Here is an 18,715-nt window from a genome sequence, read left to right on the forward strand (position 1 = left end):
ATGGGCAGGGAGCCTGCTTCCCCCTCTCTCTCTGCCTGCCTCTCTGCCTACTCGTGATTTCTCTCTCTGTCAGATAAAGAAATAAAATCTTTACCAAAAAAATTTTTTAAAAAAAGTTATGAACTTTCATTTTCCTTCCAAGAAAAGTTTATTTTTTAAAGTAGGCTTGATTCCCAAAGTTTAGGAAAAACAGGTACCACAAAAGCTTCTTCTTTCCTCATTTGTCAAGAGAAAAACTTAACTCTCGTAATGCAGAGTGGAGTATGAAAGCTTGTGACACCAAGAAAGCGTCCTACTCAGGGTGTAAAGGTTTTCTAAGGAACCACCTGGAAAGACCCGATGATGACACCATTTCTTTGGATGTGCACCCCATCTCCTACCACTCTGGCCCCACGGCACAATTCCTGGGCCACGCGGTCTCTGTGGGTCCCCGTCCCCCACCCCCAGCCTGCTCTCTCCTCCCCCGGCCACGAAGCGTTCGGTGCTTCTGCAGAGCAGCAGTCGCTACTGCTATTCGGCTCCCGTTCGGAGGCCGAAAGGGGGGCCCCACGGGAGGCCTCGGTCCCCGCAGCACCGTCAGAAGAGAGAACAGAGCAGGTGGGCGACACTTGAGGCCACAACGCACACGGAAAGGGGGACGTTTCAGGCAGGGATCACGACTGCCTAGCTTTCAGGAAAACCCGTTCCCATCAGTGGTTTACTGGGAAGTGGGAGGCGGCGCTCGGGAAGCCCTGGAGTGGCTCACGGTCGGGGCCATTCTCTACACCTTCTGTGGCTGTAGATGACGTCATGAAGTCTGCAACAGAAACTTCGCAGGCACTCCTAGGACCCCGAGCACCGCGAGTTTCGGTGTAATGAACACGTCCACCGCCAGGAGAGCGGGTGGAGCTGACGTTTCTGGACCGTCCGCGATGTGACAAGCAGTGTACTGGGTTCTGAGCAGACATCATTTTCCTTCGAGGTAAATACTATTATCCTCACTGTACAAATGAAAAACCTGATCCCCTTGGTCACGCGGTACCAGTGGGGACCTCCTGTTGTCTGCAGTCGGACGCTGCTTCCCAGGGGAGGACTGTGACTGAACAGAATCATTTTTAGCAAAAGTTGAAACAAAAAAGACTAGCTTTCCTGCAAGTGCATGAAGGGTCACTATAACGACACGCGTGTGTTGTTCTAAACCACACAGCTGAGCGCTCAGGGCTTGCATAGAAGTCATTCCGTTTTGTAAGAGAAATGGAGAGGTTTCCTTGTTTCAACGGCGAGAACTATTAGTCTCTTTCAAATGAGCACAATGACAAGCTAATTCTTCCGTTCCAGAATTACTCCAGTCAGCACGTGGGGAGTCCCCAATGCGTTCGTGACCGGGCTCCCAGCGGGCACGCGCTGCGAACACCCGCATGCACACGCAGACCCAGACGGTGGGCAAGGAGAGTGCGCCCACGCACCTGGAGCCCTGGGCGACTCCTACAAACAGTCACGGCGCCGACACAGATCCTGAAATCGTCAGGACTTCGCGATGCACATTTAAAAATAGCGCTGACCTCAAATTAGGAACTTCAGAAACCCGCCGACGGAAACGTAAGGCATCACCGGTCGCCTGTGGATGGGAAATGATGTCCTCTTGCGAACAAGAGCGCTGCGGAAGCCCATCTCTGGAGGTGAGCCGGCTCCCGCTCCCGCTCCTTGCACAGCAGCGTGTGTAGCGATTTTAAGAGTCTGCCATTTCCTCTAAACACAGATGAGGTGAAAAAGTTCAGCCCATCTTAGACCAAGCCAGAAGATTCTGCTGGTTGTCTTCACAAACGATTCTCTCTTAGTGAATACCGTAGAACTGTCTGTTCTGAGGAGTTTCTCTTTTTTAGATAAAAGGGGCACCACCGGAATTAAGTTAGCCTGGGGGAACACTTTGTATCAGCTAAATCATGACCAAAAATGAGGTTTGTAGCCACCAACATGAGCAGGGCAAATTTATTTATAACAAACGGTTTAAATGCACAGATAAAAATGCCCGTCGATACTGTCAGGGCTTCTCGCAATTTGACAGATCAAATCTTATTTTCATTCCTAAACCCCGTGAAGTGGTATCACTGACTTGCATTCGCTGGTGAGCAAATTGATTAATCCCTCGCTATAGAAATCTCAACTCTTGATTACACCTATCAGACCTTAAGCAGCATTATTCTAGACTGACAACACTTGACAAATTCCCCAACCATTTTTCTCAGCTTTTGTGGCCCTGCTAGCTTGTATTAACCCTGATGAAAAATTAATTTCCCTTATCTTCTTCTAAACCCCAAAATCCAAATCCGCCAAACTGGCAACTCTTTCTGTAAAGGTATTATGAAAACCTCTAAAAGATTAATTGCATGTCTTCAGGTGACATTAAATTAATTTCTGTACTCATGACAGACATTTGATACTCCGCACTGAGAGGACAGATAACATTGTCAGGACACACACAAGGACAGTGGTTAGGGTCCCAGGGCAGCCTCTTATGAATCCCCCTTCCGATAAGGCCCACTTCACTGTCACGGCAGTGCCGCTGATCCCGCAGCCCGCAGGCCGCACGGAACGGGTTTCTATTAACTGCAACAATGCTGGGCCTCGCCCTGTAATCTTCAGAAAGCTCACTCCGAACCTGGACAATAAATGATATGCATGCTACGTGAAGTTTCCAAATATAAATACATGTAAGGCTCTATTTTGTCTTTGAAGACTACTCTTTAAAGAAGAAAAAGTAAAATAAACAGGTTAAGGTTTTTCCAGGTTCCGAGATCAATTTCCCAGGGAAACTGTTAGGACAGGACAGGAGGGGGCTCCTTTCCATTTGCTGATTCTCTGCAATCAGTCACCCTCACGTGTAGCGAGCGTGCAGAACACGTACCCGGCGTAAGTCTTCGGTGCTTCCCCCAAAATTTCAAAACTGGGCCCACATGGAGTGAAGTGCAGAAAAACCCCTGACATCAAGGAGACCAGAGCACACGGCGCCTGCTCACGCCCGGGCGCGCTGACCGGCACGGACGCCGGACCGGACAGCACGGCTCGTGGGGCCCAGCTCCCTGCCCGCCCGCTCTCGCTCCCGATTCTACCTTCCTGAGACGAGTCAGGTGTGGGGAAATCTTTGGAAGACAAAATTCACTGGACTTTGGAAAAATACAACGAGCCTCTGGGGGGCAGAGGAAGGACCTCCTGCCCCCGACTCTTCCACGGCTCTCACCCCAGTGGGCTCCGCTGGAAAGGAAGCGGAAGCTGAGGCTGAAACTCGGTGGGGCGGCGGCACGCCGGGACCCTCCAGGCAGCAGGGCTCCTGTAGACTCGGGCTCTTCCAGCTGAGCCCCCCACTTGGGTGGGGCTCCAGGCCAGGGAGAGAAGCTTCCAGCGTGCCCTTGCCGAGCAGCTTGGAAGAAGCTGCTTCCCTGCGGAGGTACCATGACTCCTATCCTTGGCAGTTACTGGAAGTCAGGAGAGGGAGTTACCCAAGCCCCTGGAGAAGGATTTCCTCCTCTGCTGGGGAGAATGAGTTACCACATCCTGTTTCCTAAATATACAGGAATTATTTCTGATTTAAGCACTTATGTTACTCCCCAATATCATACCCCTAAAAAACCAAAAATTAATGTAGACAGATTGAGTCATTACAACCGATTTCTGTCCTCTAATGAACAATTGCTGATTTTGCCCAAATTTAGAAGCCACGTGTTTAAGAATGCTCAAAAAGTCCTTTCTCTGAAAGCTATTAATTCCGTCCACTAAAGCACTTCAAAGCTCTTAAAAACTTTATATACAATAGCTTCAGCTCCAAAAGAAGTTTCTGGAATATACATATTCTCAAAGACGTGACTAATCAGAATTCAGGCCCAGGTCTCTTCGTCTCTTCCGCTAGTTGCCTTCGGGCCCTCTTGCTGCTTGTGACCACCCAGCACGGGGAAAGGACCCCGCAACCAATGAGGCCCACCTCCACCCCTCCTCCAGCCGTGCTCCTACCGGAGAGGGAAGGAGCCCGCGAGGCAAGGGTCTGGGCTCACCCTCACCCCGGCCCTCCTGGCTCCCCTACCTGGGTTAAAGCAGTTTACACTCGTCTGCCGCCCCCATCCCCAACACCACAGCAGCTCTGTCCCCCCACACCTCACTTCCCACCCAACCCCCCCCCCCAACTCACTCCTTCCTGGTCCTTTGAGTGTGGGCTCAGCTCCCACGGACAGCCTGACCCCGCCCGAGCTTCTGCCAGAAATCCATCGAGTCAGTGCCCTCTGCACCGGTAAGGCAGCTCAGCCCAGGTCACAGGGTCACCCCCACAGCATGGGACGCGCTCTGCCTTGGCCCGGGTCTCTGCACGAGATGTCCTCACACCTACCCACCACTCAACCCAACCCAAAAAGTGCCAAACCGTATGTACGATATAATCCCATTCTGTACGCCGAATGAAGGAGGAGTCTGCGAGGAACCACAAATGTTAGCGTGAAGAGACGACCAGGAGAATTAATAACAAGAATTAACGCTCTTTACCCCCATTTTGCTAACTGGTGCTACCCAAATGCCGACAACAGCTACTTTAACAACCAGAAGCACTCACGGAAAACACACTGTTGTAATTCCTGCTTCGGTACTTCACCAAAGAAATCACCCACAATGTCCAGATTTTTAAAGGGAAAAGATACCTTCTCAATTATTTCGACAAATGCTTTTTTAAACACCAGTCATGTTCTTAAAACTGTCCTCAACCCTGGACACAAAAAGTGAATAGAAGTGCGAGCCCGGCCTCAGTCAGGAGCAGCGAGCAGGGGACAGCTCCGAGAGCCCGCGGCCACGCACGGCAGGTGGCAAGCGCAAGGCAGGTAGCCAGCGGGCCAGAGGCAGGAAACGGGCCACAGCCGGAGAGTGGGAGGCAGTGAAGGTGACCCACCCCATTCCTACCTTCTACGCGTAGCAGCTGTAGCTCCTCCTCAAACCACGAGTCCCCAAAGGGTGACAGATGGCTCCAGGATGAACACTTCTATATCTAAAGCCAATGCTCAGTTGTGCCTATGACTTTCTGTATATTAAACTAAAGACAGAGCCTCAGGAAAAAAAAACAGCAAGTAAGGTCTAATTTAGAAATATACTTCTAAAGAACAAGGTTCAAACACTAGCCCCTCATCTCTCTGCTGAAACTTTCCAATGGCTCTCCCGGATCTGATGATCAAGATTCGCGCTCAAGGCCATAAAACAGCCCATAAAAGCCCCTGTCTCCAGACTGACTTGCTTTCTGCACTCTGGTCAAACTGGCCTTCCTACAGTGAGAACACAGGCCATGACCCTCCTGCCACAGGACCTTCGTCAGTGCCCTCCCCAGCCACCTGGAAGGCTCTTCCCTTTCCCCGGACCTCCTGGCTTCCCCCAGGCAGCTCCTCCCCTTCACGCAAAGTCCCTTCATCGGGTCTCCCTACCTGCGCCTGGCAGCACCCATCAGGGGCTACTTTACCTGCAGGCAGGACGCTGCCGCCGCCCGCGCAGCACCTAGGCTGCAGGAGCAGCTCCTACGCCCTGACGGGCTCTCTCAGCAGCTATCCTGACCGCGAGCGATGGCACCAGGGTAGGAGCTCCCGGCCATGAGTGACTGAGGAAGTGGCAGTGCCTCCCAGCCACGGCTGCCAAAGCCCTGCGGATACGCACAGCAAACAAAATGCAGAACTCCAACCGGGGCCACTGCACCTGCCAACTCCGCCGGGCCCCTGCCGTGGCTCGGCTGCCTCCTTGTCCACCAACACCCTCGTTTTTAACGTCTCAACAGTGACGTTACCTTCTCTCTGAACTGCCACACAAAGAACAATCCAAAAAGTGAACTCAGTACAGCAAAAGAGTCTGTTTTAGTCACGTCAGTGGCTGCTTCAAGAAACGCAGCGGACAACGGCATCTCTTCTTGATTCATCTGCCTCTGGAACTCACCGTGGCAGGCTGGGCGTGGGTGGACAGGGCCCAGAGCGATGGCGCTCAGAGAGTGCGCCCGGCGCCCCGCTCTCCACCCCGCAGAGGCGGGCCTGACCCCGGAGCTGAGCGGACCAAGTCCAGCGTGAGCCCCATCATCGTCCTGCACCAGATTTCAGGCTGTGTTCAAGAGCGACGGAGACACACCAACAAACACAGAGCCAGCCTGAAGGGGCTCCCACTGGCCCATCTGGGACAATCAAAACTCAAAACCGACAACAGGAACCGTTCACGGGATAAAGTGAGAATCCGCAAGCCCAGACCGCTGGGAATGCATGAGCCCTAAGTCCGCGAGCAAAGACGAAGCGATCAGAGTAAGCACACAGAGTGAGTGCTGACACCGTAAAAATATCGGGGCTGACTAAAAACAGTGAAAATCTGACAAGAAATGATACATTTCTGTAGTCTCCAAGTACCTTCCCACCTTCCCATAAATCCCGTACCGATCACAGAGAGTGGGACCGCAGCCCTACGGACAGAGACTTGCAAACACCTCCTCGCTCAAGTGATCCAAGTTACCAACACTGGACAAACGTGTCAGGAGCCTCCCGACAGGACCCACTGTGGACACAACATCCTTCTACGGGGCTCCTGCCCAGAGCACATCACCTGAAACAGCATCGGAAAAAGTAAGACAAACCCAAATTCAAGGACATCTCACAAGATCATCGGCCTCCCCTCTTTAAAAAAGTCAAGGGCAAAACACACAGAGGCCAAGCTGCTACCCCAAAGTCATGGGGACCATATACAGTACATGCCCTTGAGCCGGGCTGGGACTGTGGCTCTGCACTGGGAGAGCCATGCCGGGGACGAGCTGCGCTGTGTCGATGCTGCGTCTCCCGAGTTCTGAGAAGCGTCCCTGCGCATGTGCACGAGGAGAGCTCGCTGCGGAGGAGATGCGGCGAGGCTGCGATGGACTTCCGGGCAGTGACAGAGCTGCGCGGAGTGTGGGGCGGGCAGAGGGATCGGTGGCAACGCAACCGGGCAAAACAAAGTGGGGGGGGGGGGGGCAGGAGGTCCTTATCCTGTTTTTGCAACTTCTCTTTGACCGAAATTACATCAAAATAAAACGTCCTCCACCAAACACAGAGCAATCAGGTATGTACGTGTTCCCTCTTCTACCACATCCTAAACAAAGTCTGAGAAGAACCTGGGAGCGGGGGAGGGCAGGAACTACGGATGCATCCGACCCCCCGAGCAAGCGCACACACACAGATACGCTGGGACCTTCTGCAAGCAGCACTTGACAGCCTTTTAAAAATAAAATACAAGAGGATCGCAACTGGACAGCTGGCTTTCCTGCTGAGGCATTCTGGCTTCTCCCATTTCTCGGTGTGGCCGGCAGAACAAAGGACTGTTTACTGAATTTGCTGCCAAATTCTTAAAATTTTTATTACCTCCATTAGAATAAAGCCGCTGAATTCAGAGTTTGCTTTCGTCTTCTTCAAGAGCTCCGAAACTGCTGCTCTAAGCCACTGCTCCTCCCTGGGGCGGCCTCCGAGAGCAGCTCCTCGCACCTGCCCCTGCCTGGGACCCTCCCAGCCAGCCTGGGGGAGCACGCCGCAGTTTCCAGAGGTCACCAGGGCCCATGGGGGCCACGAATGAAGGTTCCCTGAACCCACGATCCAACGCGCCCTAGCCCAGACCCAGAGCCGCCGTCCTGGCGCAAGTCCTCCGTGCAGGAGGCTCCTCCCTGAGGCGTGTTCACCAAGGATGGGTGGGTGGCGATAGTGAGTTCACCCTGAGTGAACACTTCCTATTTTCATGTTTTTACTTGAGTAGTTTTCCTGGATTATGTATTGGTTATAAACAAAACTATGTAAAAAGATTGTTCTTTTGGTTTCTGAAAATTAAATACTTTACGTATCTTTCTGAGACCTGAGCAGGCAAATTTTTCCACATATGACATAATAACCATCCCATCAAATACAGCTCTTTAGGTAGACTACTTATGTAAGAGTAACCCTCGGGAAGGTGCATGAAATTCTGGAACATTCAACAATATCCAACACTTCACAAACCACCACTCTACACACACTCACTCCTTTGGTAATCTTACCTAGTGAAGCCAGACCACAAACTCTGAGCGGGAAAACTAAAATCCACACGTATGTTGATGAGTCTCACAACACAGGTCTCTTTAAACAGCAAATTCCCCTAGTTTTCACCGCAGTGTTTTCTATACAAAATGTGACCTCATTTGACTTACACAGAAGCGCTCGCAGGTTCATTCAGAGCACACGGCAAGTTCCAGCCGCACAGAGCCCGGCTACCCCGTCCCTCACTCCACCAGGCCAGAGGTCAGGGCCCCCGTGCTTACCCCCATGTTCAAGTTCTAGAACAGGAATGATGGAGACCCGGCCACACTCCAGTCCTGTAGCCACACCGCTGCTGCTATGCACCCATCACGACACTTTCCTCCACCTTCGGAAACCTCAACACTCTCCAGGCGGTCGCTACCACCTCTGGGGATGGCCAGAAAGGTGGAAGCTCATCACCCCCGCATGGGAGAAGCCCCGGCCTAAACTTGTCTGAATCAACGCTGCTACGAACTCCCTGGGAACAGCAGGGTATCAACCCTGACCAAGAGTTAGGGAACGCCTCGGAACAAGGCAGCAGGCAAACCACCGTTACAAATACAAATCCCGAGAACCTTAGCCCTGGCCACCAGCAGCTGCGTGGCCCCGAGCTACTCACACGAGGTCTCCAGGACGAATGTCCTCCCCCGTCCGGCGGGCACGCAGGCCGCCCCGTGCACGCGCTCGGCAGCACCATTGTGCGGCGTGAGCCGCGACCGCGCTCCTGCGGGGCCTCAGCAGCGTCGGAGAAGCGAGCCGCAAGCACACGTGCGCGGGGCGCCTCCCGCACGCCGGACGCGCCTTCGCACACTCCCGCGGCCACTTTACAACCCAGAGACTGGGGTTCAGAGAAAGGAAGTGACGCGCGCCCACCCAGACGCGGGTCCTCCTCATGGGACAGCCACTCCGCTCCCACCGCGTCGCGCCACCGCAGACGGAGGGACTGAAGCGCTCTGTCTGGGCGAGGGAGCGCCTCCACCACTACCTTTCGTGAAAGGGCATCTCACAAGGACCAGTGACCAAGGAGATGCCAACAGAGAGCCCCGGTGAGGGCAAAGAACCACTCTCCGGGCTTTACCACGCCACTCGTTGCCGTGACTGTGAGAACTTATACCCACAAAGAATTTTTATTAAATTCTTTTTGAAAACGCTTCCTCTCCCCGGGATGTATTAGCCATAACAGAGAGAAACAATATAAAAGGACGAGAAATTCTCTTGTGATTAGGGTGAATTAAAATCACTTTAAAAATAAAATAATAAAACGACTAAAAAACAACTACTGTTTTAAGACTCGGCTCTTTCACATTTTAAAAAACCCAATTTAATAAAACCCAAAGATCATTTGATTATAAATAATGAAATACGGAAAATAACAAAAGAGAACTCTGTACTGATTCACAATCGCCTCACAGGCACACCTGGAGACTCCAAATTCAGTTTTAAGGCATTTCCAATGTGTACATCAGAATAAGAGTTCAGAGACATTTCTGCTTTGCTAAGCATCCGATGGACACCTGGCTGAACTGAGACCTCCACCGGGCCACCTTCTAGCAGGACACTACGCACTGCCGTCGTCCCACGTCCTCTCTAGAGACCGAGCAGTGAGCTAGGGGAGGCCACGACGGACGGCAAGGATACCGGAACTGCATCTACTTGCGGCCAGTTTAGGTCAGTGAAAAGCAAACGAAATAAACTGACCCTCTGCACAGAAAACCTCATAAGGACAACATCCTGCGCCTCTGCACTAACGGGATGTAGAGAAGTCCAGGCCTCACGACAAAATACAGGACACGAACAGACGGCGAGATGCTTTTATTCCGCAAGTAATTATAAAGCTGAAACGCATAAATACTGCTCTGCACGGGTGTGATGTGCTAAGCCTGCCAAGGCCTTACCAGGGTGCCGGCTGAGCCCCAGGCATAAGACCGCGGCCTGCGGAGCAAAGAGGGAGGCCCGCAGGGGCGGAGACAAGAGTCCGGAGAAACGCGAGCTGACCCAGCACCTAACGAAATGAAATGGTTTCCTTGTTGCATCACCTGCACAGCTACGAATATGTTCTCTTAAGAAGAGTTCTACCCACACAAAAGGACCCAAGGCCTCTTGGGAAATAGCATTTTTTTTTGGTTCAGAGACAGACACACAGAGATACTGATCCCCCAATAAGTTGAAGGTTGCCAACACGCCACTGCAGGACTTGCTGGAATAAATCCTAAGACATAGAACATGTTGGTTAGATGACTTAACAATTACAAAGAGATAAAAAGTTATTCCAAATTTTGTCAAGTAGCTATTTTCGCACAGCAGGTCCTCTGTTGTTCCTCTGGGTACTGTATAATAGACAGCAGGATTCTGGAATACAGTCTTACAAAATTTACATTTTTCCCCCACCGGAGGAAAAAAAACAAAAATTTAAGTAGATAAATTATTTTAAAGGAGAAGTGTTCATTAGTGTGAAAGCTGCTCTCAGAGCACAGCAGACCCGGACCTCCCAGCCCACGAGAGACCCTCACTTCATACGAGCCACACTGCACACAACACCAACAATGAATGTCACGGGAAAAGGCCTCCTCCCAATGGTGGCCCCGTGGCCCCAAGTCTCCTCCTCCTAAGTTTTTAACTCAAGCAAAAAAATGAGACACTGAGAAAGTCTGCCTAAAATAAGGTCAAAACAGAAGACCACAGGGGCGCCTGGGTGGCTCAGTGGGTTAAGCCGCTGCCTTCGGCTCAGGTCATGATCTCAGCGTCCTGGGATCGAGTCCCGCATCGGGCTCTCTGCTCAGCAGGGAGCCTGCTTCCTCCTCTCTCTCTGCCTGCCTCTCTGCCTACTTGTGATCTCTCTCTGTCAAATAAATAAATAAAATCTTTAAAAAAAAAAAAACAAAAACAGAAAACAGAAGACCACAGATACCGTGAAACGGCTTCCTGCTTAGGTTTTGCCTGAAGAAAACAAAGTCATACGATGATTCAACAAGCTAACGTGATAGAGGCCATCTGCTTATCCACCCTCTAAATCACAATGAATGGAGGTGAGAAAAACCGATCTGAAGAAACAGCACAGGGTCTGTTGAAGATGGAATCTCCAGATCATACCACTCTATCAAAATTTTTCTCACGGCACGTGAAATGCTCGCACTTTCAGTCTACGGACCTAGAAATAAAAGGTAAAACTGAACTCCTTAAACGAGGAGCGACGAACTGTCCCTCGGGTGTCGCTGGCCCACTCCGAGGGCCTGCGTCTGCGGTCCTGCCCTTCCTTCCTCCGTGCACAGCACAGATGGCACGCAAGGGGCAGCACCGTCCTGACGCAGACCGCAGGGCGCCCCACCGTCGACACAGGACAAACAAGTCCCCTTCCGCAAGCGGGTCAAGAGCACGTGGCACGGTGAGGACGGATGCGACAGAGCACCGTCTGACCGAGAACCTTCTGCAGCACGATCTGTCTGCAGCAACTGTGTCTATTCTGAGTGCAGAGCTCATCCGAATCGCGATGGCTGTGCCTCACTGAGAATGATCTAGAAGGGGCACCGCCCAAAAGGAAAGAAAGGAAGGAAGGAGACGCGCTCTCCTTCTGCACGCATGTGCTCATAAGACTGCACAGGACACTTGACTGCGGATTCAGTTCATCCTTCTGGTCATCACAAGGGCAGAGATTAGCTTGAGAAGAGAAGACGGGACCCGCCTCTGAAACGCCACCGCTTAAAAGCAGCCGCGCGATGCGCGCTTGCCCCCGGGGTGCTCCCTGGACCTACAGCTGCATGCAACAGATTGTTTTTCTGGTAAAGGAAATTTTATTTTTAAAACAAACCTGATGGTTCTATCACAAATTATCTACAAAAATAGGCTAAAAGTGAGAAACACCTAATTTGGGGACTGTCCCACTGGTCTTTCAGGAAAACTCAAGACAGAGTCTGAAAGACCACGGGTCTCGGCCGGAAGGAGAACCTCAACGGCGACTCTCGTCACCGAGTGCAAGACGGAGCGGCTGGCCCGCGGGGCGGGAACAGAGGCAGCTCTGACTTCCCTTTCTTCGAAACCCTTCTCTGGGAATTAGGACATTCTGAGGGAAGCACAGATTCCAAGAGGCACCAGTTACCTCGTCAACTTACCCCGCCTGACAACTTAATCACCCTGACCTTGGAGCTGACGTGCGGCCCATCTCCGCCGCCGCTGTTTGCCCGGTGCATGACAGTCCTTTTCGCGCCGGGCTTGGCGTCCGGGGGCCGGCCCTGCAGGGACGCCACTCGAGCGGTCTGTGAGGGGGGTGGCGGCCCCTCCCCGTCCGCAGGTTTGACCTGCAGGACTCTGTGCTGAGCTGGACTCTGAGGTACGGTTCTGGCCTGTCTCAAGTGTTTCAACGGTCTCATCAGTTGTCCTTGATACTGCGTGTTAGCACCGGATGGCACACAACTGGATGTTTTGGGCTGAACATGTGAAACAGTGACATCCTGGTTTTTCACGAGAAGTCTGTTTTTCACATTTTGTCTGACCTGTGCACCTGGGAAGGGTAACAGTGGGCTCCCGTTGGTGGGCGACGGGGCGGCGGCGGGCTGCTCCTGCTCGGCCGCGGCCGGCGGGGGCAGGTGGAGCTGCTGCTGGGCCAGCCTCTCGAGCAGCTCCTTCTTCCTCGCGCCCGCCTGCTGCTGCCGACGCAGCTCCTTCTGCTTGAGGATCTCTTCTCGCAGGCGCTTCTGTTCTTCTATCTTCAAGCGATACAGCCTCGTTTCTTCGTCTTCGTCAGGGAACTGCAAGAGAACACACATCTGCTTTACTGCGAAGCGGGAGGCGAAGCCGGCTGAGCCGGGCCGGCGCAGCAGCCCCAGAAAGCGCGCCTTCCAAAAACGCTCCGCTCGGGATCGGAAAGAAGCCATTCAAAATCTGCTTATAGACTTTAAGGATAACTCCTTCCTCTGGGGAGGGAAAAACGATTACACGCAGCTCAAGCTAATTTGGAAAATCTTATCAGAATATTAGAAACTATTGAAATAATGTAAATTTCCACTCATTTACAAGTTTGAAACCAATTAAACTATTCATTTAAGATATCAAAATATGTTTCGAATGGAAACGGCAACAGTAGGGAGACCGCGCTGTCACAGAGGTTTTATCTGGCTCTTCTCTGACGAACCAACAAAAGGTGGGTGTAAATGACCTGAAAGGGCCTGATTAGAACTATTGATTTTTCGTACAGAATTTTCAGCCTGATCTCAAACTCATTTGTCACAGAATAATTGGTTATAATGAACAGCACAAGTCAATCTCTCTGACCTTGAACTCATGCACTCCCCACAGAATCAAAATGCTGCCAATTGCAGTATTGGAATATTAATGGTATGTAAGGAATGCCTTTTACATGCCAGCCCCAAACTATTCTGAAAGTCCACCCAAAAAAAATCTTTGAGAAAGTTCAAGAACTTTCATAAAAAGCACCCCATGAGGAAAGTTTATTAAAGGATAAGCATTTGTTAAGAATTACAGTAATTTTCTTAAAAAAAAAAAAAAAAAATCGCAGATGCCCTCATCCAAAGATCCTTTACAAAAGAAGTTAATAGGATCTGATCTCACTATAATTCAGCCAGGAACAAATAAACCTTAAGAATCAGGAATTAAGACCAAAAGGCAGCTGAGGAGTCCATGGGTGCTCCCAGAACCCACACAAATGGCCAACAGGACAGAGTCAGGCCTCATGAGGACTGGCCTGGCATTTCAGAAGCCACCCCAACCAACTTGGTCATCAACTTTCAAAGTCTAGGATAGATCTGAAATAGCAAATCTATGGTAGATGAAGGCTCAGGGGGGCACCTGGAGAAAGACAACGCTTGTTAAGGGAAGACGGACAGACAGGAGGACGTGGGCAACAGCTCAAAGGCGCAGGTGCCGCAGTTTTCAGGAAGAGGCCGACTGCCGGGGGAGGCGGCAGGTCCGGAGCACCTGCTGTTCGGGCATAGGAGTAATTCATATTCACCAAGCAAGCTCCCCAAGCAATCCAGAAAGCATTAATACACGTTCAAGTACATATGAATACACTTGTACACAGTTCTGTCAACCACATTTACCCAAGCCCAACAAATACAAGACGTCTCACAAAGTAAAATGGGGTCACTCCTGGTCCCAGCGCATGCACCCACACACAGAATGACAAGCAAATACATGAAGACATCCAGCTTACACGACGGCTGCCTGCGAGTCCCCCTTCATCCACAGAGCACCTGCTGGGTGCCACCGAGGGCTTCCCCAAACCAGTCGGGGAGAGAGCAGCCCCAGTGGCCGGTGGTGTGCCTAAAGCTCACGCCGCCGCTACCAGAAAATTCAAGGGTCCCGTGACTTCATCTTATACACACGGGGGCGAGCCAAATCAGGTTATACATACAAGGGGCAAGCTATCAGGACTGTGAGCAGGATAAAATTTTTAGCTAAAATTTCTTTTTATAAAGTACCCTAAACCACTTTGTAAATCTACCTAATTTTTTCATATATTGACTTTAAAACCAAAAAAGTCACCCCTTCTTTTAATATGATCTTGTTAACACTGTATCTTGACTTTGTATTTACTTCCTCATGCGGTAATGCTACGTGACCGCTGCTCCAAGCACTCACTAGGGAAGCCGGGGCGCCTGAGTGGTGCGGTCCGTCAAACACTCCATCTTGATTTTGGCTCAGGTTGCGGTAACAGGACCAGCGAGATGGAGCCCTCCGTCGGGCTCCACAGTTGGCGAGGAGCCTGCTTGGGATTCTCTCTCCTACTCCCTCCACCCTTCCCTCCCACCAGCTCGCTCTCTAAAAAATAAATGAATAAATCTTAAAAAAAAATAGTTTATTAGTAAAATCTGACCCCACCTCCAAATTTCAATGGGAAGGTAACTGATTAAGAGAACATGACTTAAGGACTTCTGGGTGGCTCAGTAGGTAAAGCATCTGCCTTCAGCTCAGGTCGTGATCCCAAGATCCTGGGATAGAGCCCCACACTGGGGAGCCTGTTTCCTCCTCTCCCTCTGCCTGCTCTGCTGCTGCCCCTGCCTGTGCCTGCGCTCTGACAAATAAATAAAATCTTTTTTTAAAAAAAAAAGAAAAAGAAAAAAGAAAGCGTGACTTATTTCATGCCTATATTACCTCATGAAGTTCTTCACACTGCTGTTTTCATTATATTAATAAATGCTACGAACTCACTGTATACCTTCTACGTACCTTTAAAAACCACTGGTGTAACTTCCACATACTCATCTCTTCCCACACCCCAGACACAAAGGCCACTGCTGTGAACGGCAGCCCCCTCCCAGGGTGCGTTACTAACCCAGGGACAGCAGACTCCTGTGCTGGGCTCGGAGCTTTGCCGCACAGATCTGCTCCAGTGCGGCATCTGTATCTCCAGGGGAACAGCCAGGACTGAACCCCCTCGCATGGAACCATCAGGCAAACAGATCCAACAACCTGCTACCCACCCCCGGAGGTACCAGGCTCTGCAGCACCAGCTACAACCAGACAAACACACAAACGCTAACATCATAAACCTACGAGGATGAGTGTGTCTCACACGGACATGGCTGCTGGGTTCACTGAAGGATCCGGCTGGAAAAAAGTGACAGTTTTATGAAAAACCTGCTGGACAAGAGGACACTGAGAGGAACGAGCTGATGATAAGGCTTTTCCATTTGAGATCAAAGATTTTGTAATGAAAATGCTCTTACCTCTGGTTCTGCTTTTGCCTCCTCTTTGGGCTGAACCGCAGGGCTGACTGGCTTGACTTTGGCTTCGGTCTTGCCCTGTGCACTCCTGGGCCCACCCCCCGGCCTCGTGGGTGGTGACGTGCTGGCGACAGGCTTCCCGGGAGCCGCGGGCGTGGAGGAGCAGCGGCTGCCGCTCATCTCCATGACGTGCGCCGGCGCGATGGGCAGCTCCCGCAGATTACTGTTCCTCGGGGCAGCCGGCTGCAGCTGCTGCAGGGGCCGTTTGGACACATTCTGAGAAGTTGTGTTCTAGCATGAGAAGACAGAAACGGAAACTACAACTGGGTACTTGCGAGAAGGAACGTAAAAAGGTACATTCTTAGATAAAAATATGACAAGAATCCTGCTAATTACTACATGACTTCTCCTTCTGGGGCGCTGATAACTTTCCCATGTGAACACCTTCTTTCATGCACGGCTGTTCCTGCTCTGTGGGGCAGCACATGCTACTGCTGAGGGTCAGGCCTGGTCAAGCTTACCCTACCTGCCTACGGACAGGCTCCTTTTGAACGGAAATTACCACCACGGGACTGCAATTGCTGCCTGAGGACGGGGACCGACATTTTTAACAAAACGGATCGGGCCAACAAAGGGCGATGGGCACCGCTTTTACGGGGCCCCTCCATTTCGGGTGGAACCGTAACAGAACAAGCAGTCCGTCAGGATCCTACGAAAACCACACCCTGCCAGGGAAACATGCTCAGAAGTTTCACCCGAGAGGAAATTCTTCGCCCTACTCATCCCCCAGATTCTTAACAGAGAGCCAACGGCTGGAGGGGCGCACAGGTCGTGCGGACGGCTCGGGGAGGACGGAGCTCCGACGGCACCAGGTCGGGGCCCAAGGGCACCAGGCAGGGGTGTATCTGTTACGCTGCTGTAGCAGAACGAAGCCTCTGTTACAACGCAGCTCTCCCCCAGTCCTTCCTCATTTCTTACATCACGTTAGTCTCAATGCTACTTTAGCAAAGAAAGAAAGGCTAGTGAGCATGAGAAAACTGAAATTACAAGTAGCTAAGTGACACACTTAAAGCTGCAGGTCAAGGGCAGAGTACTTAAAGGAAAAACTAATTACCTCCCCTGGCCCAACGCTTTAACCATCAGCCTCTTTATGGAGTTACTTAATGGAAAACAAGACAACAGTCTTGTGTTTGTGGAGCAACACACATTTCCTAGTTTCCTTCCGTGCAAGACAAGTCACACACCAGCTGATGGCCCCCAGCCTGCACCCGCATAGCTAAATGCACTGTTCATCTCCCACCATTAAATACAGCCTCATGAAGGCAGGAAACTGGCCCCTGTGTTCACGGGTACTTCCCCGGGAACTGGAACGGTGCCTAGCAACAGAGACTGGTCAGACAATTCTTCCTGAACTCATTTATTTATTTATTCAGAGCCCAAGAAGACAGAGACAATCCAGCCATCAAAAAGCAGGCTCCTGGCAAAGGCAGAGTGCCCACCACCACAAGCATTTGCTAAAATTATGTGTCTACGGATAATACCATCTGTCTCTATGAAAATATCTAGATACCCAGAAGTAAGAGGAGGAGGTACAGAACATCAGTGCAGTCTTTCTGGCACAAACGGGACTTCCTTAATTTGTGTAGTCCTAAGAAAACCCGTTTCCTAAGTAAGCAGTTTTTTTAAACATACACTCACTTTACAGAAACGTACTGTATGCGTTTCAATAATTAAATTGGAACTGGAGAATGTTCCAGCTCCCAAGTACCGCCCCTCCTCGCCCGGGGCAGACACTCACATGCCGCAGGCCCTGGCGCTGGGGGCACTGCATCCGGCCGCTGCTGGGCGGAGGCTGCGCCGTCTGGACGTGAGGCCTGAACTGGGGCTGCGCCATAGGCATGAGCGGCGGCGGCGGGACGGAGAGGTGGTGCTGGTGCTGGTGCGGGGGCTGGTGCGGCGGCTGCGGGGGCGGCTGGTGCTGCGGGGGCGGCTGGAGCGGCGGCTGGTGCTGCGGCTGGAGCGGGGGCTGCTGCGGGGGCTGGGGCTGCGGCTGGTGCGGCGGGGGCAGTGGGGGGTGCAGGGGCCCCTTCCCGGCCGGAAGAGAGAGACACGACAGTTTGCAAAGGTACACACTGGTGATGTTCCAATGCGCAAAAAACCCCCAGCAGCAGAAACTTGAAGTGGCACTAAAATTTCATTCTAGAATATGCGGACAGAGGTTTAAGAGGACCTGCCAAAAGCTAAGCTTGTACATTTTATATTTGCCCTGAGTCCTCTCAGCCCCAAAACTCCAGGAGTCTGCTCTCAGGAAACCACCACGGCTGCAAGCACACAGCGCTGCGGACGCAGACGGCAGAGTTTCTGACACTAGACTACTGGAAGCGACGGACGTGTGCTGAGAGCAGCGGCCACGGCCTATAAACCCGGGCAGCACTTTCTGAAGGCGGCGGCGAGAGGGACTCACAAGCAGGGGAGCCTGCTGCCGCGCCAACCAGGCAGGGTGACGAGGCTGCACCGCACCCCCGGGGACCACCAGCACCCGAATGCTGGTGGTGACCGTTCCCAGACCCTGGGATTTCTCACTTCCCTTTTTAAATACTCAAACATTGATACAACGGGGATGTACTCATAGTTTTTAATTTTAAAAAAATGAAGAAACATTTTACCCTACTTTAACACTGAATTTTTTTTTTTTTTTAATTTCGATAGTCTGCATGTTTTCAAATAGTTGATTCAAGGATACCGTGATTCTGTATCTCACTAGTAGGGCTACATCTGAGCAGAGTCATACAAGGCAAGAAGGAGCTCATGGAAGCTCCAGGCCCCCGCGCCACACCGCCTGCAGAAGGGGGCACGCAAATCTTCCCAACCACAGGGGAATAGCGACTCCGAGCTTCCCTCCACGCAAAGAATCTTTCTGCTACATTTTGCAGGAACATAATTTGACAAAGAACTTTATTTCCATTGATGAACCTTTCCAGAATCTTGCAATGA

General features: G+C 51.5%; 1 protein-coding gene across 11 annotated transcripts in view; it reads right to left on the reverse strand.

Moving 5' to 3' along the window:
* RBM33 (RNA binding motif protein 33) overlaps positions 1-18,715 on the reverse strand; it is a 132,131-nt gene that overhangs the window by 21,974 nt on the left and 91,442 nt on the right. For 4 of the 11 annotated variants that reach the window (XM_032305478.1, XM_032305469.1, XM_032305468.1 and 1 more), the window contains exons 12-14: positions 17,520-17,807; positions 15,725-16,012; positions 12,149-12,784 (exon numbers count right to left, since the gene is read on the reverse strand). In XM_032305478.1, the coding sequence (XP_032161369.1) occupies positions 12,149-12,784; positions 15,725-16,012; positions 17,520-17,807 (1,212 nt within the window). The remainder of the gene's footprint in view (positions 1-12,148; positions 12,785-15,724; positions 16,013-17,519; positions 17,808-18,715) is intronic. The other 7 variants (XM_032305471.1, XM_032305470.1, XM_032305473.1 and 4 more) reach the window with 3 other exon arrangements.

Source organism: Mustela erminea, chromosome 11 (assembly GCF_009829155.1).
Source record: "Mustela erminea isolate mMusErm1 chromosome 11, mMusErm1.Pri, whole genome shotgun sequence".
NCBI classification, from domain to species: domain Eukaryota; kingdom Metazoa; phylum Chordata; class Mammalia; order Carnivora; family Mustelidae; genus Mustela; species Mustela erminea.